Raw genomic sequence first — 24,377 nt, forward strand, 5'->3', positions numbered from 1 at the left:
TATTTATTTTACTTTTATTTATTTATTTTTTGGAAAAACATTGAGTTATACATTTTTTGTTCAATTTTGTTTTATTTGATAGAAAAATCTTTTCTAGATAAAAATCCTAATTTCGCAACAGTTTTGATACTATAGCTATTATAATCACTAATATTTCTTGCTTGCTATATATAATTTAAAGCCTTCCAGAAGTAGACATGGAATACATACTTTAATAGCAGGAATACTATTAAAAAATGATTAATAGAAAAGAAGAACTAGTAAATGATTTAAATTGAAATTTCTTCATAAATACTTACAAGACGAAGAAGACTTGATATAAAATTGATATAAACATATTCTTCAGAATTATCAAGACAATACCAGTAGTCTTTGAATAGAGATACATTCTAAAAATGAATAATTATTAATATTGTGCATAGTAAAAACGTATTTATTAAATATATTATAGTTAACTTACCAAATATTACTGATTATACGTCTTCCTGCATAATATCAGACATAACTAATAAATCGTAATAGAAATAAATATATATTTATGAGGAAGACAAAACAATAATTTGAATTTTTTTTAAGAAAAAAACTTACCATCATGTTTGATTAAGAGATGATGAGACTCAATGGAAATGAGTAGCAATGGATAGACAAACAATATGATGAGTAACAAAGATCTGTAAGAGAATGATATCTTACCTTGATATATCAGACAGAGTATAGCCAAACAAAGAGACACATATTTGGTATTGAGCTATAAAAGAAAGAAAAAATTATTAGTGAAATTGTAAAAACATAAGCAAAAGAGAAACAAAGAAAATATCAATAATTAATGTTGTTAAAAGAAAAAAGGAAAAAAAAGACTTGTTTTAAAATCCAGTTTGACCGTGACAAAATGTGGGCTGTAAAAAGTAATACTCCAAAAGAAGATGACCATTGTCATCTTGAAATACTACTTTGTGCCTCATTGAGTTAGAAAAGAAGTTGTCTAAATGTGGATCAAGTGGTTAGGAGATGTGCTTAAATATCAAATGAAAGGTAGAGAGTTAATCTGCACTGCTTATCCTCTTTACTAGTATGTGAATTTTAAATATGATATAATGAGTGTAGCAAATTGTATAATATTAGTTGAAAATTATTAATATTTATTTTATTAACAGAAAATGACAAAGTGTATTCCTACTGCTCCTCGCCGACCCAACCTATGCATGAATGCTGTTCTTAATAGCACAATTGCAGGTGTTGTTACTCCAATTGACACACCAACGCCAGAAGTAGCAGTTGACACAGCCCCTGAAGTTCAAGTCGCTGTGACCCCAATAGATCACGTCCTTACCTTGTTGGCAGCCAACAATGTGTCGATGCAATCCTTGCAAGAAAATGCAAAAGGAGTGACTGATGCAATAAGTCATTTGAAGAATGGCCTGGATTTGTTCAACAAGACAAATGAATTTTTGAAGAACTCGGTACTTCAGCTCATGACTGAAAATGCCAAAATAAAAAAGGTAATGACCAGCCAAAATTCCGTGATGTTTTCTGCTGTACCAGCGGATTCTTCTTCTTTCATGGATGATGATCTTGACCTTGGAGCAAAACATCATCCCTTGATTTCTGTAAGTAAACTGATAATAATAACATTACTGATTAATATATCTAATACTGTTTTTATAGCAACTTATCAATAGCTACATCAAGAAACCAAACTTTGTTAGCACAGACCCACTCAAAGTTGCTGAGAATAATAATAGATCAGCATGATCAATGACTGGCACGTATGGCAATAAGTACAACAAGACACTTACACTGGCTCTCTTCAAGTACCTAAGACCTTAAAGATGTTGCACAAATGTGTCAAAGAGTGTTATTATGAATATAATAAAGAATCACTACCAAAATCAAGTGCAAGTCTTCCGGACCTCAGCAGAGAAGATTATGGCTAGAAATAAAGCTGGAAGAAGACGCAACAGAAAGAAGACCATAAGTTTTAAAATAAAGTTAATTTACTATTGATTTAATGTTTTAATACAATATTCTTTGGTAGCTTCTTGACCATCGTATTATCACGTACCAGACATACACAGAGGCTATTCATGAGGGTATGAACCAATATGATTGCGGAAATATTCTTTCTATTGACGTGATGTCTGATGGCGAGTCGGATGGAGATAACAAAGTGCGGGCATATCGTCCCAGTTGGAGAACTGATGAGGTAATGTTAAACATCTATTTATGTTTTAAAAAAAATAATAATACTTTATTAATACTATTTATTCTTTAAACCAGCTCCAGACGTTTATTAGTACTATTGATAAACTTACTGTTATCCATTTGAAGAAAAATTCAGAAAGCTTGAAAAAGCGCATCCCTTATGAGAAAGAAGTGAGCATTCCCAAGAATTTAGCAGTCACTTTACCAGATTGGTGCTTTTCAAAATAAATCATTTTTTTCTTGCCAACTATTTTAGAGTCTTTTTTCTACTTGTTTATGTTTATGGATTAGCATGATTTATACAGATGCATGTATAGCATGCCAAGTACAAATAAAAATTTATAGAAATAATAAAAAATAAACGTGCAACTATATATATTAGTCTGTATTAACTAATATTTCTTTTTTATACGTGTTTTATTTTTGTATTTGAATCTAAATATATATTTTTTGTGGCAAAGAAACTACACACATCTGAACTTTGCCTTCTAGACCAAGGTGCTCGCCTACTGCGACTGGATAGCAGATTCTATGCACTGGGAGAATGCTGTTCATGCTGTCATCTTCGAACCCCACCTCATTCACCTCAACTCCTTCTCCTGCTCTGGGCTGAAGTAAAACTTCCTTGTACCATTGTACATATGCAAATACATGCTGGCTTGCATGACCAGCAAACGAGTTTACAGCAGTATTAACAAAGAGGTACTTAATTTGGCCTGTGTATGGCTTGGTACTTCTATTATCACTTGTCTCAAACAAGGCTTGCATGAACGACCTGCACTGATTCTTCATTTTGCTCTTGTAGATTTGCCTGAGAAGATCGATTGATTCAAACATCTGTATCCGATTATTAACAAAATTATCAGAATGACCAGCCTGACAATAATGAACAAGAGTTTGGTCATTGTATGTCTTGCAATAGTATTCTAACAAATACTCATACTCGGATTCATCCATGGAAATCTCCCCCTTTAGAGCTAAAGGAAGTGCAGAAGGGGGCAAAGGCTCATTTCCCTTGACAATATCAAAGTTGATCTCAGAAGAATCAAGAAAAGTATTGATATCGAATTGGATTGAGGTGGCAGTGGAAGTGGAAGTGGCTATGGAATTGGCAGTAGATGCAGTGAGCTCAAGGATGATTGCTGAATGCTCAGGTCGAATTATTGGCAAAGTTTGGCAAATAAGATCTCCCTGATAAGCTTCTTCAAGATACTTCTTCATATAGGTTCTCTTAAACCCGTCTTTTTTATTTGTTGCATAGTTTTTCAAGATATCATTGCATCTTTTGAAACTAAAAAGCCAATAGCCATAAACCGGGCCAAAGCTCAGTACAGTCTCTCGCAGATGAAGATGGAGATGCATGTTTGGCAAAAGGAACAGGGCTTTATACAACTTCTCACACTCTCTGCAGAAAGCCTCCAAAGATTGATGGGCTTCATCAAGGTGAGCCATGGATATGCTTGGCATTGAGAGGTACTAGTATGCATTGACAAACGTTGTCCAGTTACCAAGATGAGCTTCAGGTAGATGACCATGCAGGAGAACAGGAGAGTACACCAAGCACCAAGACTTCCACTCATCAGCCTTCATGAATGGGAAGCCACACCCAATCTTTGTCCCTAATGGCATGTAGTCCTTTGGCAGTACAAGCTTGTCAGCATCCAACTGCATTTCGGCCAAGTGTGCATCTGTGATGAGACCTGAAGATCTTCATTTCTCCATTATCCTCTTTGCTGTTCTGAGGTACAGGTTGTGCATCAGATCGATGACAGTGCACTCCACAAGGTTAAAGTGAATCAGGTCATGCAATTCTGACCATTGGACAACATTTTCCTTCTCCAATCTCTTTCTCTGTGCATCACTGCTGGCCATTCTCCACAACTCGGCATCATGGTGGTTTTTGGCATCAGTGCGAGGCACCCACTCAGAAAACATGAACCCAGAGTAGTTCACAGCATTGGAGTCTGGAAGGCGAGGGAACTGTTGGTTGCACTTATTGCATGCATATGTGCTTGAATGAGAGGTCAACCCACAAGTCTTATGGGCAGCAGGAATGTCGCAGGCAACAAGAAGAAGGGCAGCATGGACAAGAGCACCAGATGGGCACTGTACGGTAGGCATCACCACACCACCATACAACTGGTTGAGTTCTGCAACAAGGGGACGGAGGTAGTGATTGATCTCACTTGTCTTTGCTTCCTTAGGCCCTGGCATGAGACCAACAAGAACAACATTCTCCTTCTTGTACTGTTCCAATCTTGGCAAGTTGTTGATGCAAAGGTATATCGCACTACAGGAGTAAGTGACCCCATCGAAAGGTTGAAACCAATTGATGTTCATGGTAAGCATTATGGAGTGCTCATGATTCACAAATGGTAAACCATTGCTATCCTTCAGACTGTTCCACTTCGTACCGTTGTAAATGTCAAACATCATGCCTGGAACTTGCACTCTGGTTCTCCAATGGTTGATGGTGTCTTCAAATTCAGGGCAGCAAAAAAGAATAGACAATGTTTTGATTATGGAGTTATACATGTGGATCTTTTTGGGGATAGTCAAGGCTCTTGATGTTGCAAAGAAAAGAGCATTTCCACATTCTCTACCAGAGAGTCTCTCGAAATTACAGCACTCTAGAACAACATCGGACTCTTCATATACTTTGTTACAATTGCCACATGCAACAAACCGCTGGACATCTCGAGTCACATTGCTGAGACCGGTCATAGAGTTGACACCATTTATACTGAGGGGAAGATGGAAAGACTGTCCAAAGTGTGCCAATACTTCGTTAAGAAACTTCAACAGAACAGCACCACCAAAATTGACAACATATTTGGATATGAAGAAGGCAGCAAAAGAAGTAATGAAAGCATGAGTAGGATTGACTGGCATATTAGATAAAGAAAAGTACTCTATTTGAAAAAAAAATCAATACTTGTTGACTTTATTGATTTATATGTGCTTTTTGTACTAATCTCTAACATCATCAGATTCATTGTCAAAAATATCCAAAATGGTTGCTTCAATGACACCCTCATCTTAGCTTTCAGAATCAAACAAGGAATCAATGTCAAAAAGAGGTAAGTCTTCGGCTGTTTTGTTAGGTAAAAAAGAATCAAATTATTAAATATTATAAATGATTGTAAAACTTTAATAAAAATACTATGCATACCTTCAACTTGATCTTTGGCATCAACATTGTCTTCAAAGTCAATCTCCATGTCATTGTCATTCAACATTACTTCTACAACTGAGGCTATATTATATGAAAATAAATATTTAATTAAAATTGTCTCAATAATAATTTTCTTAAATTTGAACTTACAAGAAGATTCTGACTGATATTGTCTCACGATATCCTGTTGTGCATGTCTTCTGAGTGTTTGGGTAGACACCAAAACAAATCCCATGCTATTGGAAGAGCATTTAGAGCACTTGTAGTCTGAATTGTTGTTGTTGTTTGACATATTGTGTGCATATGTTTTATTTTTTAAGTCTTTAGAATTGACAAGAATAGAGAATTGTTCAGGAACACAATTTAATATATATCTTTCCAAATTACACCAGCTTCCAAAATGATATAGTTTATTCCGGTTGTTAAAATGGGCAGTTCTCTAAACAGTAATTGATTGCCTCATTCTAAAATACAATAATACATACTTTTGTTAAAACATGTTAACATGTACATTTTATTAACTGTAGAGCATATACAACAAAAATATTTGTAGTAATATCATGACCATTAACCTTATCATACTTATAAATAAATATTACAACAATAAAAAGCTTTATTATCTCACTCAAAAGATATCATTTGGTTTAAGTTCCCTACAACTATTGACTCTGCGACATGGCTACAAGTCCCAAAAAGAAATCTTGCAGACATTTTTTACAAAAAAAAGTAAACTCGTTTTTTTATCTAATAAAACAGACCGAGCATTATCATTGCTGTCGAAAATAAAAAAGACAAAAGTGATGGAAATTTAGGCTACCACTCTACAAATAATAGTACCCTATGCCATAGATGAAATTACCCTATTTTTCCAGTGGACGATGTCTCTCAGCATGCGCGGTTGCATTTTTCCAGACCTCTGCATCCTTACAATTGTCATTCTTAGTGCAAAGAAGCCACTTTGAGAAATCGAATCCAGAATAATCAACAGAACTTGTTTCAGCCAACCTCGAAAATTGATGCTTACACTTGTGACATGCATTTGTACTAGTATGAGATGTGAATCCACATACTTTCCTTGCAGCAGGTATATCACAGGCAATCATGAGAAGGGCTGCTCGGATAGTAGTACCATTTGGACATTGATGAGTTTTGATCTTAATACCTGTATACAGCTCTGTCAACCTCATCAACCAAAGGCTTCAAATAGTTGTTGATGTCAGACGTGCTTGCTTCCTTGGGCCCTGGCATCAATCCAACAAGGATGACGTTTTCTTTTTTAAACCAAATGTCACACGGAAGGTTGTTGACAGCAAGGTATATGGCTTCACATGAGTGTGTCACCCCGCAAATGGCTGAAACCAGTCGATATTCAGTGTGAACATGATAGAGCGCTCACTATATATGAAAGGGATCTCACGAACATTCAACATATTTTGCCATATTTTGCCATTATATACATCAAACATCATCTCATTCACCTTGGGGCCACGGTTCCAAGAATCGATGTCGTTTTCAAAATCAGGGCAACGGAAAAATATTTTCAAAGACGATATGACTGAATGGTAACACTGGGGAATTAGATTTCTACACATATGCGATAGTATGGGAAATTCTGAGTGACAGAATAATTAAATTCTGGAATTTGGCATTTATAGATTCCGTTCGCAATATGTTATGTTATCTGTGAGTTGTCCATATAACTTCTGAACTTATAATGATCCATATAGAGATGTAAGGTTCTTTTAAACTATTTAATCGCAGAGAGAATAATCAAATTATGGCATCTTTTTTTTTTGGATGTTACATTAAATTAAACTTGATTTGAAACAGAGATTCCAATAAAAAATCTATTTTTGATAGAAAACTGTCTACTGAAATAGTAGAATTCTATTGGATTACTTTACAGAGAAAACTGTCTACTGAAATAATGATATTCTATTGGATCATTTAACAGAAGAAACAGGATTTATGTATACTGTCTTCCGAATCTAAACACTTTTATTGGACAATTATACACGGCTAAACTATAGGATTCACACATGCCATGCTACTGCAATACTTCTTGTACTTCATTTCAAATATTTTTATAGGGATTGTTTTGGAAAAATTATTTTTATTTAAAAAAAAAAGCTTCTTGCTTATAATATGTACGGCTTGACAATATATAGTCTAATCTAATATATAAGCTACTACATAATTAATATAATAACAAACCCTTTCATATATTATAATATATAAATACTTCCAATACAATAGAATCCTAAAAAGAAATGCGTGTTTACGGTATTTCACTAGTAAGAGAAGGCTAAAAAATTATTCAATTATATTAGATTATATAAATATTTATTTTTCTTTAATTTAAATAATATGGTTACTTACCAGTACTTTCGTCAGAACCAGGCATAGTGCACATTGACTGTTGTTCTGAAAGGTTTAATAAAACGCATTAGTAAAGATCATGGAATAAAGTTTGGCTTTATTACTTACCAAAGAAAACCGGTTTTCAAAGACAAGTCATTCAATCAGGTACATAGAAATGTTGGCAGTACTAACAGAGATAGAAAATAAACAAAATTAGATATAAGAATAAAACAAATAAATACATTATTCAGACTTACCGGATAAATTTCTGCTGTTGGTATGTCTTTATGATGAGCTGAGGAGAGAAAAAGAAAATAATTAATAAAGAAGCACATACACAATAACCGCGTTTTACCTTTTTGTTCTTGTCCATTAATCAACATGGCAAAGACTTGTAATACTATCAGCAACCACAATAATAATAAAAGAAAAAACATTAAGAATAAATATAACAGTAGAATAATAAAAACAAATTGCTTACCAGGGTGTGAACTCAAATACATCAACCAGAATAAAAGTAAATAAAGCAGAAAAGAAACAGGAAAAAAATAAATAAGAAAAAAATAAAGAAAAAGAAAAAAAAGTGGGCTTTCAAACAGAAGGCAGTTTAGATGAGAATTGACTCTAGTAAAATACAATAGTAATAAAATGAATAGTCCGAAATTATATTGTAACACTAAGTTCTATGTTGAATATTAAAGAAGTTGTTCAAGGTTATAAAGGATTTTATAGAAAATAATATATAATCCCTTCCTTTTCTCAGCTATTTCATAAATCTACTTTATATTAACATATTTTGTATGTATATCTTTGATTAAACAAAAATAAATATATTTCAACCCATACATTTATTTTATTTTAATAATTTATTAATGTATAAAACTTTAATAAAAATACAATAAAGAAAAAATGCCTTCCAATAGCAGCAGAAAAACAGACCGTAAAGGAAAAGGAAAAGCATCTGCAAGTATATCTACCTCTGCAAACCGTGTTTTGGCTGGCCGTGTTGGACCTCAAGAAATTGCCCCCAGTTTCTCATCCACAACTATCCAAGATCAGCGATACGCGGAAATTGTTGAAATGTTTAACAAAGTAAACAACAATATCAATGGTGTCAAGGATGACATTGCTGCTGTCAATAGCAACATGGCAGCCTTTAAAAACAGGATGGGCGTTGTTGTTGACACGTCTGGAAAGACACATATGGCATTTGCAGACTTTGCAACTGCCTATGCCAACAATCAGACTCGTATGGCTAGTCTAGGACCATCTCTGATGCCATCCTATGTCCCCCAGACCTCCCTCAGTGATGCCGAGGTTTCTGTCATTATCTTGGTAATTAATATTAATATATGTTAGTATCAACAACTTATTAAACAACCTGTATTTAGGAAATCTTCGCGGAAAAGTTGTGGGACTGGAAGTTCGAGTCTGACGACCCTGCTCTTGTTGCTGAGAACGAGAGTAAGAAGAAGTGGAACTTGAACGAGAAGATTAACCACTGCGATAACGTAGCTGTTATCAACTACTTGAAGAGCTACATTAGCGCCCAGACTCGTCTAGCTGGTACTCACCCACGGGTGATAAGTGATAAAATAAAGAACAGGTACAAGCACAGTCATCGTACTTTTCACGAGTCTCCTGAGCAGAAGGCCAAGAAAAACAGCAAGGGGAGAGCAAACAGTCATACTCTTCAGGTTTGTATATACTATATAAAAAATTAATTGGTATATTACTATTTTCTCAAGCTACAATCTATATAACCAGATGTCTATCCGATGCAAGTCGACATACATGGACAACTGGGTAGCCATTGATGCTGCAATGGGATATAAGACTGGAAACCCTGTTGAGAAGGCCTATCTCAAACTCTTTCAGAAGGATGCCATGTCTGATGGTGAGTCGGATATTGAGATCGTGGACAATCTTCCACGACGGTGTTTGCATGTGGCTCGCCCCACTTGGAGAAGTGAAGAGGTAAATAATATTTAGAATAAATAAATAAGTTTTATAACAAGAAAAATAAAGAACTAATAAAAATAAATACAGTTCAACAGATTGTTGACAATGGTTGACGACATTGATCATACCCATCACGTGTTAAATGCGGGCGTGGGAACAAAGCCAAGAATGAACAGATATCCAGCAACATTGTTGCCTTGCTCTGTTCCTGCCACTCTGTCCCAGTCATTGCCTCGTTGGGCAATCAACGATGAATAAACATTTTCTTTTTTACTATGTTCTGTTGTAGGGCCAAATAGTAATAATTGAAATTGAATTGATTAAAGGAAATAATAATAATAGAGGATAAATATATAAGTAAGTGTGTATATGAGAATTAATAGTAAGTTTTTTTTGGTAAAGGAATCGCGAGTTTTTTGTTGACGTTTTTTGTAGTTTTATAATCTACTATTGCAACTGTTAGGAGAATCCGATGTACTGGCAGGATGCTTTGAAAATCTTGCTTGTAGAATTCATCCTGTAACAACTCAACTCCTTCTAATTCTCTTGTTTTGTCCGAAGTGGATTTGAACCATTTGACAAATGCAAATACATGCTGACTACTATGGGGATTTCTGTATGTTAGAGAAGAAACAGTTGGCCTAAAATTGTGAACAAAAAGGTACTGAATCTCTCCAACATACGCATGTTCCGACCCAGTTCGTTCAGTGAAATATGCTTGTATGTATGATCCGCGGCCATTCGTGCCAATGCACCCTTTGTAGCTTTGCCCAAGAAGATCAACGGACTTCACCATTTCAATCCAGTCATTGACGAAAGGTGAGTCATCAATTACATCTTTGCAACCTGAGATCTGTGGATTCTTGTACGCAGCTTGATAGTATTCTACAAGACAATCATATTCATGTTTTGGCATAAATGATAATGGTCTTGTTTTCAATGGCAAGGCGGATAGTGTCAGGGGCTCGTTTCCACGAATTATCATTGAAAGATTCTGTGAAGCTTCAAGATATTCGGAAATTGAGAAATAGTGAGAGAGGTAGGTGTTGGTGTTGGTGTTGTTGTTGTTGGTGGTGAACTTATCGAAAATTTCAAAACATGCAAGTGCATGCATAGGTTTCAGAAGTCGACGCACAAAATCTCCCTTCCACGACTCTTCAATAAACTGTCTCATAAATGTCAATTCGAACCCGTTTCTTCAATTGGTCTTGATATTTTTCAGGACACTATTGTACCTTTCAAAGCTGAAAAGCCAATAGCCATAGACGGGCCCAAAGTCAATCATTGTTTGGCGTAAGTGCAGATGCAGGTGCATGTTGGGAGAGAGAAGGTCCAGGTTGTACAATGTCTCACACCCTTTACAGAATTCTTCTAAGCATTTGTGTCCTTTCTCAATGTCTTCTTCAGAAACACTAGGCTTGATGAAGTATCTGCATGCGTTAACAAACTCTATCCAGTTCTTGAACTCTGGCAACGGCAACACATCCCTTAGAACTACAGGAGAGTACACAAGGCACCAAGACTTCCACTCATCAGCCTTCATATAGGGAAATCCCTTGGCAATCTTTGTCCCAAGTGACGTGTAATCGGGCGGCAACACTACCTTCTCAACAGCCTTTTGCATGGCAACGAGTTTTTTATCATCGATTAATCCATCCGCAACCCATCTCTCCAGCATTCTTTTGGCAGTGCCTAAGAAAAGATTGTGCATGGGATCGATGATCGTGCAGTGGACGATGTCAAAGTACTGAAGACGATGCAGTTCGGACCAGCGAACACCATGTGCAACTTCAAGACGCTGTCTCTCAGTTGGTTTGGTCGCATTTCTCCAGATCTCTGCATCCTTACAATTGTCATTCTTAGTGCGAAGGAGCCACTTTGAGAAATCAAATCCAGAATAATCAATGGAACTCGTTCCAGCCAGCCTCGAAAATTGACGCTTACACTTGTGGCATGCATTTGTACTTGTATGGGATGTGAACCCACATACTTTCCTTGCAGCAGGTATATCACAGGCAACCATGAGAAGGGCTGCTCGGATAGAAGTACCATTTGGACATTGGTGAGTCTTAATCTTAATACCTTTGTACAGCTCCATCAACTCATCCACAAGCGGTTTCAGATAGTTATTTATGTCAGAAGTGCTTGCTTCTTTAGGCCCTGGCATTAACCCAACAAGAATCACGTTCTCCTTCTTGAACTGCTCACTGCGTGGAAGATTATTGATTGCAAGATATATGGCACCACAGGAGTAGGTAACACCATCAAATGGCTGAAACCAGTCAATGTTCAGCGTGAGCATGAGTGATCGCTCGGTATCAACAAAAGGTATATCATCTACGTCTACTATCTCATTCCACATCACACCATCGTACACGTCAAACAAAGTGCTATCCATTTTCGGGCCGTGGTTCCATGAGTTGATGTTGTTTTCAAAATCCGGGCGTTGAAAAAACGTCTTTAGGGCTTTCTTGACGGAGTGGAATACATATGTCTTTTTGGGTGCTTTTGACCCGGGACCAGACTTAAACAAGCTGTTGCCACACAAGGAGTTTTTACTAAAATTGGGTGATGTACAACACAAAGGGGCGGCTTCATTATCATATATGGCATGGCATTCGCTACATGCAACATACTTCTTGACACCACTTGTCAACGCTTCAAATCCGGCCAAACGTTTGAGGCCAGCAACACTCACTGGAAGGCGGAATGGGTCAAACAAAAACTGCAGTATCTTGTTGATTATGGCAATCAGGCTTACAGCTCCTTCATCCACGACGTATAGCGAGACAAAAAGAGCAACTGAAATAACAATGAATTGGTGAATCAAATTCAATTCCGAGATTGATTCCAATGAAGAATCTTTAATTTGATTTTTTTTAAAGAACGTTGATTAACTCTCTATTTTCTAGGATATAATATTATCTAAAGCTGTGTACCTACCTTCATCATTGTCCATCTCAACATCAGATTCATCTTCATATTCTTCTTCGTAAGTGTCACTTGTATACTGGACATTATCTTCAGGGCCAAACACGCAATCCGTTTCAGAGAAAGGTTGGTTTCTTGTCCGTATATCCAAAATGTCATTTGTGTCATTTAGGTCTACAAAAGCGGAATGTTAGACCCAAATAAATCAATGTAATAAAACAAGTTTTCTTACTTCTAAGCTCAGAATTCATTTCAACATCTTCCTGTTCAAATTCAAAACTATCTTCCTCTTGATTTACAGGCTCAGAAACAACACTACTAATTGTATCGCATGTGTCTTCATGGGCTACACATTTATTATTATTAGTGTTAATATTATTATTATTATTATTATTATTATATAAAATAATAAAAAAGGAAATGATATAAAATAAAATAAAATAAAGTAAAGTAAAGCAAATGTATTAACCATATGCGTTTGAACATGTGTAATATCATGATTATCTTTTTCTTGATGATGTTTAAATGTTTTAACAGATACACGATCGAATCCTAGTGTCTTGCTTTTACAGATAGAGCAGCGACACTCTTTTCTAACAGTTGGTTTGCGAATAGGAGCCATTTTAAAATGAAAAGAAAGGTTTACAATAGTATTTAATAGTAAAGAAAGAGACTTCAAAGAAAACACACTTTTATTTTATTTGAGTTTGATGTTGCATTCTAATGCTACACAGCTGCCAGTAGCCAATAGAGTAGCTTAAAATACTATTCAAATACTTTACTCACAAAAGTGAGCTGAACTATAATTTTACCTATTCTGACTATCAGAACTTAGGTATACTTTACATATGCGAAATTGATCTGTTTTTGCAGTGTGAATATATGTCTTTTTTGGAATTCTTGACTTGGATCCAGCTTTGAACAGCGTTGTGAAACACAGAGAGCTACCATCAAACTTAGGCGATGTACAGCATAATGAAACAGATTCATTATTATCATAAATCGTATGACATTTACCACATTCAGTATACTTCTTAATTCCTTTTGTTAAACCACCAAATCCAGCCAGTTGCTTTAGTCCAGAAACACTCAATGGAAGATGGAATGAATCATTAAACAATTCTAATATCTTGTTGACAATCAAAATCAATATTACCACACCTTCATCAATGACATACAATGAGACAAATAAGGTAATTGCAACTATAATGAAACGGTAGACAAAATCTAATTTGGAAACACACTCAAAAAAAAACTATAATAAAAAAAAGAGGAATTAATTGGTATTTTTTTTTAACTTCTAAGATACTCATATTCTTTAAAATACTGTATGCACCTTCATTGTCACTCATTTCACCATCAGTTTCATATTCTTCATTGTTGAAATTGTTTCTTCCAGTGTATTCATTATCTTCAATACCAAACACAACATCAACCTCAGAAAGAGATAGGTCCCTGGTCAGAGTGGGTGTTTCTACTTCTTCATTGTCATTCGATTCTGCCAAAATATTAATATTAGGCCAAAATAGTAAGAAAACAAAAAAAAATAGTTTTCTTTATCAAAGATATAATCCATAGTATCTTCATTGCTCTCGATCTCAAATGTCTCTTCAATTATCTTGTTTTCTATAGTTAAATAAATTTATTCTATTAATTTTTGCTATACTAAAATAAATAAAAATATAATTATATTGCATGCAGATAATGTTCTGCATAAGCTCTACAATTTTTTTGGCTTTTTCATGACGCTTTAATGTCTGGGCAGATACAGTGTTATATCCTCCATATCAAACTCTGTATACTAAGCAGTAGCATTTGTATTTGTTGTCTGCATTGCAGTTGGGGGTCATTTTTCAAAATATATATATATGTGTTTAACAATAAAGAAAAGGAATGTAAATCAGTTTATTCTATGATTTATTTAGGTTTTGTGTATTTTCAAATGATACACAAGTTTCTTTAGCCAATTATATTGCATAAACTTCTTTTTGAATACTTTACTCACAAAAACTGACTGAGATGGAATTTTACTCTATTCTTTCACACATAATTAATTTAATTTCTCTGTATAAAAGAGGATCATTTTTGCAGTGAAGAGAGAAAAAGACAAACTCAAAAGAGAATATAGAATTAAAGATAATAAAATCAATAAGAGAAAAATAAGAGAAAAGCAGTGCTATTGATCAATCTCAATAGACTTGATTCAATATACTTGGATAATCAAACAAGTAAAATAGCAACAGCGTTAAATATTAAGAGAACTTGTTGTCAGAAAATAAGACAAAAAAATCAATGTTTATTAAATGCAAGTATTGCAATATTTATTGTTTTGCAATTGACTTGTTGAATAATTAAATAAATAAAATTATAAAAAAAATATAATAAAAGTTGTATAATTGACAATCTATTAAATGTGATTTGTTCTTTACTATCATTAAGTACAAATAAAATAATATAATTATTAAGTAATAATCATGAAGATAATTATACTTGTAAGAATATATAATAAAAATAATATTAATTCCAAGTTGATTCGTTCATGTGGTGATCCAGACACTCAGATGTTGGATTTATCACATATAAGAACATATTCATATTGGGATAGCGTAGTAGCTATCATCTTGTCAGTATAAAATTTATATAAATGATTAAGTAATCAACCCAATAATTATTACAGTTAGTACTGTAGATAATATCTTAAAGATTGTTAAGATAATTATATCATACTGCCGGGTAAACTGTGTCAGATCGATATGGAGCTAATTTAGTAGGAAGTTTTAAAGCTCTAGTATAAAAGAGAAAAGAATAGCTAAAAGCTAAAGAAATACGATTTATGACTTGATGTCATAATTGTAACACCAACACTAGTTAAGCAGTAAATACACTCTAATAACCAAATATAGTAAAGGAAGAAAGCCTTAAGAAACTAAGACGTAATGACAAGAGCAGATTGTGTTTTCTTATAAAAAATGATACTTTTTATTTATGAATAAAGACAACTTATATACAGTCTCAAAGTATTTCTATATGCCTCTATTATCAAATATTTTATTTTTCTATTGTTTTGTATCTGAAATATCATAGTTCAGTTAAATATAGTAAGAAAATAAGATATAATGTGTGGTTGTTTGAAGTTGTTGTTGACAGGATGATGCTTTTTCATTGTACTTATTGGTGTTTTGCTCTACAAATAAAAAAATTGCTTTCTATTCAGTCTTGGCTGCCGTTAGAAAATCAAAAAATAATAATAATAGAATATAATTTTTCTAGAATTACAAAGAATTCTGCAATGTCACCGCACTGCTGGACAACCAAAAATTTTATTGACAGCTGACCATTTTTACAATACTCTGTGTTAATACTGACGTATGATGTGTTAGGTTTGTTGTAGATTGTAACGGATCACTTGGCAAATAAAATACAATGATAATAGAATAGAACAGAAGACAGATACAGTAAAAGGCGGCAAGCAGCAATAGTTGATAGGTAAGAAAAGAGAGAACAACTAATAAAATCATTATTAAAATCAAAAGAGAGAAAAAGATATATGAAAAGAGAATGACAAAACAGAAAAGTAATAACCAACTAGGAAACCAAAACCAACAAACAATCTTTCTAAAATCAATGAACCGATATGTTATGTCACAAAATAGTATAGACCACAAAGAGAAGAAAACAAGAAAAAGATATTGAAACTGAACAAAGGATTGATTGATTTATTGAGTTGAGTTTGCTTCTCTTTTTATAGTTGACAAGATTTTAAGTTGATAATAGAAGTTTGGAAAAATAAAGATAGTAAAAATAGAATGATGAATAATCGATACAGCAAGAATAAAATATATAAATAAAAATATTGTAAAAATATAATAATAAAGGTACTGATGTTGCGCAGAGATGTCGGCAAGATGAATTATGTGTATTGTAAAAGAGAAATGTTATTAGCATGGGGGACCATGATTTTGAATGAGTACAATGTAGATGAATATGTTAACAAGAGAAAAAGAAAAAGTATTGTGTATAAAAAAAACAGGGAACGGAAATGAGCTTTTTCCTGTACACGGAAAAATTCTCCTCTTACCACCGAGGGCACAGCATCACATCAACAAACCGTGAACATCAGCCTCTCATAACCGGGATGACATGTCACAACAAACTGCCAGACAAACCCACCGAGCAGACAGACTTTCCAGTACCAGACACCACGACATGGTCAAATGCTGGACTTAGCTTTTACACACACAAATAATATTGTATTCTCTTCGATAGTATAGTGGTGAGTATCCCCGCCTGTCACGCGGGAGACCCGGGTTCAATTCCCGGTCGGAGAGGTTATATAAATCTTTTCATTTTGTCGTTTTCGATTTGGGTTGTTCTTCCAATTTGCTGTAAACATAGCCAAATTGGTCAAGCTTTAATAACACAGGAGTAAGCAAATAAGAGAGAGGATTAAAAAATGATTTTTATTATTTTCATTTGGGTTATCTTATATACTTTTTGAAATAATTATTCATCTTTGACTATACTCAAGTAGTGTTTAGTAATATTACAAATTAATATAAGCTGATTATAAATTTCTAAAATTACAAACTGATGAATAATTATTCTAATTCCTGCTTCTTTTGTAAGAACAAGTCACTAGAACTTATATCACCAAAATTAAGCACGACACAATGCTATAACACAGTCAATATTGATCAAACCTACTGGGAATCATACACAAAGATAAAAGAATAAAAAGAGAATAGAAAGATAGATAAGTTTTATTGAATAAAATAATATCTTCTTTTATATCTTTTCTAAACCTACTCAGTCATTAAAAATATCTGTTTTGGTTTGTATTCTACTTTTGTTAAGTCATGTGCTTTCTAATTCTTTTGTGAGCAAAAGGAAATCACTTCAGTTGTTGTTCTCAAAAGAGAATTCTGTGTAATCATCATCCTGATTGGCTGATAAGAATTTGGGCACGAGAAATTGTTGTGCCCAAATTGTTGTCTGCCTGTCAGAGTTGACATCGTAGATAGAAATTTTTAAGTCAGATATCCAATTAGTTATTCCTTTTAACATATGTTCTCAATGTTATATCAATTGGTTCCCCTTTTTGTTAACCAAGACATATTATATTGCCTTCCATAAATATAAAACCAATATGTTTTGAGTAAAATAATTAGATTAGATAGTTTCACTTTTAAGAAATCTGTATAAATACTCCAAGATTTATATCAATTAAAAGCATTCAATTCTCTATATTCCTATCTGTTCTTATTTATTCACAATGTCCTAGTTGGTGGAGATCTATTAGCAAAACTTATACAAGTTAAAATAATAGAAAAATATACCCAGTCGAGACTTGACATGCCAATCAGGATGTCAATTACATCGAATTCTTTTTTGAGAATTATGACCAAAGTGATTTCCTTTTGCTCACAAAAGAATTAGAAAACACATAACTTAACAAAAGTAGAATACAAACCAAAACAGATATTTTTAATGACTGAGTAGGTTTAGAAAAGATATAAAAGAAGATATTATTTTATTCAATAAAACTTATCTATCTTTCTATTCTCTTTTTATTCTTTTATCTTTGTTTATAATTCCCAGTGGGTTTGACCAATTTTGGCTGTGTTATAGCATTGGAAGAACAACTGAGATTGAAAACAACAATTGGTAGCTGAAGCAGATGTTTTCCAAATTTATGAACTCTGATGCTGAACAACAAGAGTTCACCAAGAGAGAATTAAGAGACTTTGAAGTCGAAGAGTATATACAAGCAAAACTACTCGCAGAATATACTACAAAAATGATTCTCTTTTATACAGAGAAATTAAATTAATTATGTGTGAAAGAATAGAGTAAAATTCCATCTCAGTCAGTTTTTGTGAGTAAAGTATTCAAAAAGAAGTTTATGCAATATAATTGGCTAAAGAAACTTGTGTATCATTTGAAAATACACAAAACCTAAATAAATCATAGAATAAACTGATTTACATTCCTTTTCTTTATTGTTAAACACATATATATATATTTTGAAAAATGACCCCCAACTGCAATGCAGACAACAAATACAAATGCTACTGCTTAGTATACAGAGTTTGATATGGAGGATATAACACTGTATCTGCCCAGACATTAAAGCGTCATGAAAAAGCCAAAAAAATTGTAGAGCTTATGCAGAACATTATCTGCATGCAATATAATTATATTTTTATTTATTTTAGTATAGCAAAAATTAATAGAATAAATTTATTTAACTATAGAAAACAAGATAATTGAAGAGACATTTGAGATCGAGAGCAATGAAGATACTATGGATTATATCTTTGATAAAGAAAACTATTTTTTTTTGTTTTCTTACTATTTTGGCCTAATATTAATATTTTGGCAGAATCGAATGACAATGAAGAAGTAGAAACACCCACTCTGACCAGGGACCTATCTCTTTCTGAGGTTGATGTTGTGTTTGGTATTGAAGATAATGAATACACTGGAAGAAACAATTTCAACAATGAAGAATATGAAACTGATGGTGAAATGAGTGACAATGAAGGTGCATACAGTATTTTAAAGAATATGAGTATCTTAGAAGTTAAAAAAAAATACCAATTAATTCCTCTTTTTTTTATTATAGTTTTTTTTTGAGTGTGTTTCCAAATTAGATTTTGTCTACCGTTTCATTATAGTTGCAATTACCTTATTTGTCTCATTGTATGTCATTGATGAAGGTGTGGTAATATTGATTTTGATTGTCAACAAGATATTAGAATTGTTTAATGATTCATTCCATCTTCCATTGAGTGTTTCTGGACTAAAGCAACTGGCTGGATTTGGTGGTTTAACAAAAGGAATTAAGAAGTATACTGAATGTGGTAAATGTCATACGATTTATGATAATAATGAATCTGTTTCATTATGCTGTACATCGCCTAAGTTTGATGGTAGCTCTCTGTGTTTCACAACGCTGTTCAAAGCTGGATCCAAGTCAAGAATTCCAAAAAAGACATATATTCACACTGCAAAAACAGATCAATTTCGCATATGTAAAGTATACCTAAGTTCTGATAGTCAGAATAGGTAAAATTATAGTTCAGCTCACTTTTGTGAGTAAAGTATTTGAATAGTATTTTAAGCTACTCTATTGGCTACTGGCAGCTGTGTAGCATTAGAATGCAACATCAAACTCAAATAAAATAAAAGTGTGTTTTCTTTGAAGTCTCTTTCTTTACTATTAAATACTATTGTAAACCTTTCTTTTCATTTTAAAATGGCTCCTATTCGCAAACCAACTGTTAGAAAAGAGTGTCGCTGCTCTATCTGTAAAAGCAAGACACTAGGATTCGATCGTGTATCTGTTAAAACATTTAAACATCATCAAGAAAAAGATAATCATGATATTACACATGTTCAAACGCATATGGTTAATACATTTGCTTTACTTTACTTTATTTTATTTTATTTTATATCATTTCCTTTTTTATTATTTTATATAATAATAATAATAATAATAATAATATTAACACTAATAATAATAAATGTGTAGCCCATGAAGACACATGCGATACAATTAGTAGTGTTGTTTCTGAGCCTGTAAATCAAGAGGAAGATAGTTTTGAATTTGAACAGGAAGATGTTGAAATGAATTCTGAGCTTAGAAGTAAGAAAACTTGTTTTATTACATTGATTTATTTGGGTCTAACATTCCGCTTTTGTAGACCTAAATGACACAAATGACATTTTGGATATACGGACAAGAAACCAACCTTTCTCTGAAACGGATTGCGTGTTTGGCCCTGAAGATAATGTCCAGTATACAAGTGACACTTACGAAGAAGAATATGAAGATGAATCTGATGTTGAGATGGACAATGATGAAGGTAGGTACACAGCTTTAGATAATATTATATCCTAGAAAATAGAGAGTTAATCAACGTTCTTTAAAAAAAATCAAATTAAAGATTCTTCATTGGAATCAATCTCGGAATTGAATTTGATTCACCAATTCATTGTTATTTCAGTTGCTCTTTTTGTCTCGCTATACGTCGTGGATGAAGGAGCTGTAAGCCTGATTGCCATAATCAACAAGATACTGCAGTTTTTGTTTGACCCATTCCGCCTTCCAGTGAGTGTTGCTGGCCTCAAACGTTTGGCCGGATTTGAAGCGTTGACAAGTGGTGTCAAGAAGTATGTTGCATGTAGCGAATGCCATGCCATATATGATAATGAAGCCGCCCCTTTGTGTTGTACATCACCCAATTTTGGTAAAAACTCCTTGTGTGGCAACAGCTTGTTTAAGTCTGGTCCCGGGTCAAAAGCACCCAAAAAGACATATGTATTCCACTCCGTCAAGAAAGCCCTAAAGACGTTTTTTCAACGCCCGGATTTTGAAAACAACATCAACTCATGGAACCACGGCCCGAAAATGGATAGCACTTTGTTTGACGTGTACGATGGTGTGATGTGGAATGAGATAGTAGACGTAGATGATATACCTTTTGTTGATACCGAGCGATCACTCATGCTCACGCTGAACATTGACTGGTTTCAGCCATTTGATGGTGTTACCTACTCCTGTGGTGCCATATATCTTGCAATCAATAATCTTCCACGCAGTGAGCGGTTCAAGAAGGAGAACGTGATTCTTGTTGGGTTAATGCCAGGGCCTAAAGAAGTAAGCACTTCTGACATAAATAACTATCTGAAACCGCTTGTGGATGAGTTGATGGAGCTGTACAAAGATATTAAGATTAAGACTCACCAATGTCCAAATGGTACTTCTATCCGAGCAGCCCTTCTCATGGTTGCCTGTGATATACCTGCTGCAAGGAAAGTATGTGGGTTCACATCCCATACAAGTACAAATGCATGCCACAAGTGTAAGCGTCAATTTTCGAGGCTGGCTGGAACGAGTTCCGTTGATTATTCTGGATTTGATTTCTCAAAGTGGCTCCTTTGCACTAAGAATGACAATTGTAAGGATGCAGAGGTCTGGAAAAATGCAACCGCGCATGCTGAGAGACATCGTCTCGAAGTTGCAAATGGTGTTTGCTGGTCCGAACTGCATCGTCTCGAGTACTTTGATGTTGTCCACTGCACAATCATTGATCCAATGCATAATCTTTTCTTAGGCACTGCCAAAAGAATGATGGAGAGATGGGTTGCAGATGGGATAATTGACGATAAAAAACTTGTTGCCATGCAAAAGGCAGTTGAGAAGATAGTGTTGCTGCCTGATTACATATCACTTGGGACAAAGATTGCAAAGGGGTTTCCCTATATGAAAGCTGATGAGTAGAAGTCTTGGTGTCTTGTATACTCTCCTGTTGTGCTTAAAGATGTTTTGCTGCTGAACAAGTTTAGGAATTGGATGCTTTTCATCAAGGCATGTCGAATCCTGGTCATGCCAAATATATGTGAAAGTGACATTGCAACAGCCCATAAGTATCTAGAGGATTTCTGCAAAAAGTATGAGATATTATACAGCCTAGATCTTCTCTCGCCAAACTTGCACCTACACCTCCACCTCCAAGATATAATTCGCAACTTTGGACCTGTTTATGATTATTGACTGTTCAGTTTTGAACAATACAACAGTATCCTAAAAAATATAAAAACTAACAGAAAAACTAGGTTTGAGTTGACATATATAAGACAATTTGTAGAAGACGTTCATAAGCAAGATATCATCAGCCATATGATGGAATTCACTGATATACATGCATACATGGATATCCTTCAAAAATTTATAAAACACTAAAAATAATCATCTTCATCAATTACCTCATACTCTCAATTCACATTCTTACTAGCCAACTTTATCAGCACCACACTGGACATATCAATATTGATGAAAGACAACGAACCACTCTTACCAACTACATTCCCATTAACAAAGAAACCAATGTCATCAATGTCAACAACATAGTACAATTGCTTCATCAAGCACTATCAGGTTGCCTACAATGATAGAAGGATCTCTAATTGCAAGAATGATATGACAAGTTCAGCATTTGTAAACGACCAGATTGAAGTCATAAAGTCCATTGAAATTTTAGGGCAAGTCTACAAGGGATGTAATGGCAATGGACGTGGTTCCTACATCCAGGCTTTGTTTCAAGAAAATCGCACAAATGCTTGCTATGATTACATTAGTGAGATTCAGTACATCTTTGTTCATTCATTCACACCCACAAAATCTTCCACAACACTCTACAATCACAATCACCAGCATATATTTGCTTTTGTCAAATAGTACAAAACAACATCTGACATCCATAGACAACCTAAAGGCATTGGAATATACTAAAATGACTTCTACTCTTTGGACTTTCAGTCTATTCTCCCAGTCTATCATATCCTTCTGCCAGTCGCAATTATTGACCACAAGACAACAAGAAATGTTAATAAGAAGATGGCAATTCTTTTGCTGCAAAAAATATATGCTTAATTCCTTTTATTTTTATTTATTATTTATTTTCTATACTTTATTATTTATTTATTTATTCTTTATCTTATTCTATTTTACTTTGTTTATTAATATATTTCTCTGTTTTTTATTTCTATTTAATATTATTTTTGCTTTTAGTCTGGTTATATATCAATCAAGCGCAAAAACTGTGTGTGTTTATGAAGCAAAAAAAATATTGTTTAATTGCCTATGGGGGAAGCAACGAAATCAGGTGACAAGGTACAATAAAATTCTTTTCCGCCAATTGAAGTCTAGGCATTTTTGCTCTCGACTTCAACATTGACTTGTTTGAACAAGTTTGTACTGCTACAAAGTCAACAATCTTCAAGAAATGGTTCAGTTATATTTATTTCATTAGATCTTTATTTTATTATTGGTGCATAACCAAAAATAGTTTACCTCATCGCTTCTTCAGCTGGGATGCTTAACTCTAAGCACATGTACAGTTGCAATGTTCATGTCTTTCACGTCAGACTCACCATCCAACATCACATCTTTCTGCAAGAGATGGAGGAATGACATCTCAGAAAGAAGTTCAACTTCAAGACCCATCTCATTGTCAATCAACCTCCAGTTCGTCAGGTATGTATGCGTATGATGGGCAAGAATCTAAAAAATGTAAAGTAAATATAATATATTTTTAATAAAACACTTTTTTTTATAATAATCTCTCTAATGCAATTATTAATGCGTGCATTGCGCCATCTTGTTGTATCTTGTTGCATTGTGGAGTGGGCAGAGCAATGATGTTGCTTGTAGTTGTTTCAGATTTTTGGTACCACCATGCTGGACCAGAAATTTCCCACACATGGTTGTGCAAGAACATACTGACAGAGATAATCAATGAGCGCAGCATTTTTGGGATGGTCAATGCACCCATTGACGTTCTATCTTCTTCTTGCCTCATTCTCAGCAATGACGGAAGAGTCTCTGGACTTCAGGTTCCTTTTCTAGACCTTTCCATTAATCAATGCCTAAATACTATTTATTAGATTATTATTCACTGTATTGGATCAAATATTTACCAAGATCACTGAGCTCATTTCCTGCTCAGACATGGCTGGCACAGGGGAAGGAGACAAAGAGAAAAGGGCTGGCAAGCTTGCTGGCATACTCTCCTGCCAAGCAGCAGCACCAATGTTTCTTTTCTGGCCATCCATCAGCTGGCCTACCTTGCAGTACATTGATGCAAGCTGTGTCATAATGTTTTTTAGATCCAAGGACATCTGATCCAGACACTTATCACTGCTGAAAACAGATACTGGCTGAGGGGCAATTCCACATCAT

The 24,377-nt window shown here is 34.2% G+C and overlaps 10 protein-coding genes and 1 non-coding gene across 11 annotated transcripts; 5 read left to right on the forward strand and 6 right to left on the reverse strand.

The window, feature by feature from the left end:
* Window positions 1-71: 71 nt before the first annotated feature.
* Window positions 72-962, reverse strand: PHYBLDRAFT_174680 (hypothetical protein; the record flags this gene model as incomplete). Its single annotated transcript, XM_018437311.1, has 5 exons — window positions 72-164; window positions 211-226; window positions 300-389; window positions 694-748; window positions 881-962. 5 exons carry the CDS (start codon window positions 960-962, stop codon window positions 72-74), a joined length of 336 nt encoding a protein of 111 aa, XP_018285012.1.
* Window positions 963-1,157: 195 nt separating this feature from the next.
* Window positions 1,158-2,430, forward strand: PHYBLDRAFT_70327 (hypothetical protein; the record flags this gene model as incomplete). Its single annotated transcript, XM_018442257.1, has 4 exons — window positions 1,158-1,607; window positions 1,666-1,722; window positions 2,036-2,203; window positions 2,278-2,430. 4 exons carry the CDS (start codon window positions 1,158-1,160, stop codon window positions 2,428-2,430), a joined length of 828 nt encoding a protein of 275 aa, XP_018285013.1.
* Window positions 2,431-2,637: 207 nt separating this feature from the next.
* On the reverse strand, window positions 2,638-3,873 carry PHYBLDRAFT_151913 (hypothetical protein; the record flags this gene model as incomplete). Its single annotated transcript, XM_018432784.1, has 2 exons — window positions 2,638-3,635; window positions 3,711-3,873. 2 exons carry the CDS (start codon window positions 3,871-3,873, stop codon window positions 2,638-2,640), a joined length of 1,161 nt encoding a protein of 386 aa, XP_018285014.1.
* Window positions 3,874-6,237: 2,364 nt separating this feature from the next.
* On the reverse strand, window positions 6,238-6,969 carry PHYBLDRAFT_70329 (hypothetical protein; the record flags this gene model as incomplete). Its single annotated transcript, XM_018442258.1, has 2 exons — window positions 6,238-6,539; window positions 6,774-6,969. The coding sequence occupies 2 exons, from the start codon at window positions 6,967-6,969 to the stop codon at window positions 6,238-6,240; spliced, it is 498 nt and encodes a 165-aa protein (XP_018285015.1).
* A 1,678-nt stretch (window positions 6,970-8,647) lies between these two features.
* PHYBLDRAFT_70330 (hypothetical protein) lies at window positions 8,648-9,958 on the forward strand (the record flags this gene model as incomplete). Its single annotated transcript, XM_018442259.1, has 4 exons — window positions 8,648-9,073; window positions 9,130-9,435; window positions 9,506-9,715; window positions 9,788-9,958. 4 exons carry the CDS (start codon window positions 8,648-8,650, stop codon window positions 9,956-9,958), a joined length of 1,113 nt encoding a protein of 370 aa, XP_018285016.1.
* A 118-nt stretch (window positions 9,959-10,076) lies between these two features.
* PHYBLDRAFT_174684 (hypothetical protein) lies at window positions 10,077-13,253 on the reverse strand (the record flags this gene model as incomplete). Its single annotated transcript, XM_018437312.1, has 6 exons — window positions 10,077-10,896; window positions 10,936-11,488; window positions 12,260-12,562; window positions 12,644-12,805; window positions 12,864-12,977; window positions 13,202-13,253. 6 exons carry the CDS (start codon window positions 13,251-13,253, stop codon window positions 10,077-10,079), a joined length of 2,004 nt encoding a protein of 667 aa, XP_018285017.1.
* A 186-nt stretch (window positions 13,254-13,439) lies between these two features.
* Window positions 13,440-16,149, reverse strand: PHYBLDRAFT_174685 (hypothetical protein; the record flags this gene model as incomplete). The annotated part of the gene is made up of 5 exons (XM_018437313.1): window positions 13,440-13,886; window positions 13,930-14,129; window position 14,663; window positions 15,307-15,390; window positions 15,976-16,149. 5 exons carry the CDS (start codon window positions 16,147-16,149, stop codon window positions 13,440-13,442), a joined length of 906 nt encoding a protein of 301 aa, XP_018285018.1.
* A 738-nt stretch (window positions 16,150-16,887) lies between these two features.
* Window positions 16,888-16,959, forward strand: PHYBLDRAFT_t262. The gene has a single exon. It is a non-coding gene; the product is annotated as a tRNA-Asp (tRNA).
* Window positions 16,960-17,983: 1,024 nt separating this feature from the next.
* Window positions 17,984-19,703, forward strand: PHYBLDRAFT_174686 (hypothetical protein; the record flags this gene model as incomplete). The annotated part of the gene is made up of 5 exons (XM_018437314.1): window positions 17,984-18,037; window positions 18,300-18,388; window positions 18,480-18,496; window positions 19,014-19,213; window positions 19,257-19,703. 5 exons carry the CDS (start codon window positions 17,984-17,986, stop codon window positions 19,701-19,703), a joined length of 807 nt encoding a protein of 268 aa, XP_018285019.1.
* A 186-nt stretch (window positions 19,704-19,889) lies between these two features.
* PHYBLDRAFT_174687 (hypothetical protein) lies at window positions 19,890-22,874 on the forward strand (the record flags this gene model as incomplete). Its single annotated transcript, XM_018437315.1, is given in 8 exon segments — window positions 19,890-19,941; window positions 20,166-20,279; window positions 20,338-20,499; window positions 20,581-20,883; window positions 21,751-21,913; window positions 21,983-22,087; window positions 22,432-22,546; window positions 22,566-22,874. 8 exon segments carry the CDS (start codon window positions 19,890-19,892, stop codon window positions 22,872-22,874), a joined length of 1,323 nt encoding a protein of 440 aa, XP_018285020.1.
* A 627-nt stretch (window positions 22,875-23,501) lies between these two features.
* PHYBLDRAFT_151920 (hypothetical protein) lies at window positions 23,502-24,292 on the reverse strand (the record flags this gene model as incomplete). The annotated part of the gene is made up of 2 exons (XM_018432785.1): window positions 23,502-23,699; window positions 24,116-24,292. The coding sequence occupies 2 exons, from the start codon at window positions 24,290-24,292 to the stop codon at window positions 23,502-23,504; spliced, it is 375 nt and encodes a 124-aa protein (XP_018285021.1).
* Between the last annotated feature and the right edge of the window lie 85 nt (window positions 24,293-24,377).

This window comes from Phycomyces blakesleeanus, assembly GCF_001638985.1.
Source record: "Phycomyces blakesleeanus NRRL 1555(-) unplaced genomic scaffold PHYBLscaffold_32, whole genome shotgun sequence".
Classification (NCBI taxonomy): domain Eukaryota; kingdom Fungi; phylum Mucoromycota; class Mucoromycetes; order Mucorales; family Phycomycetaceae; genus Phycomyces; species Phycomyces blakesleeanus.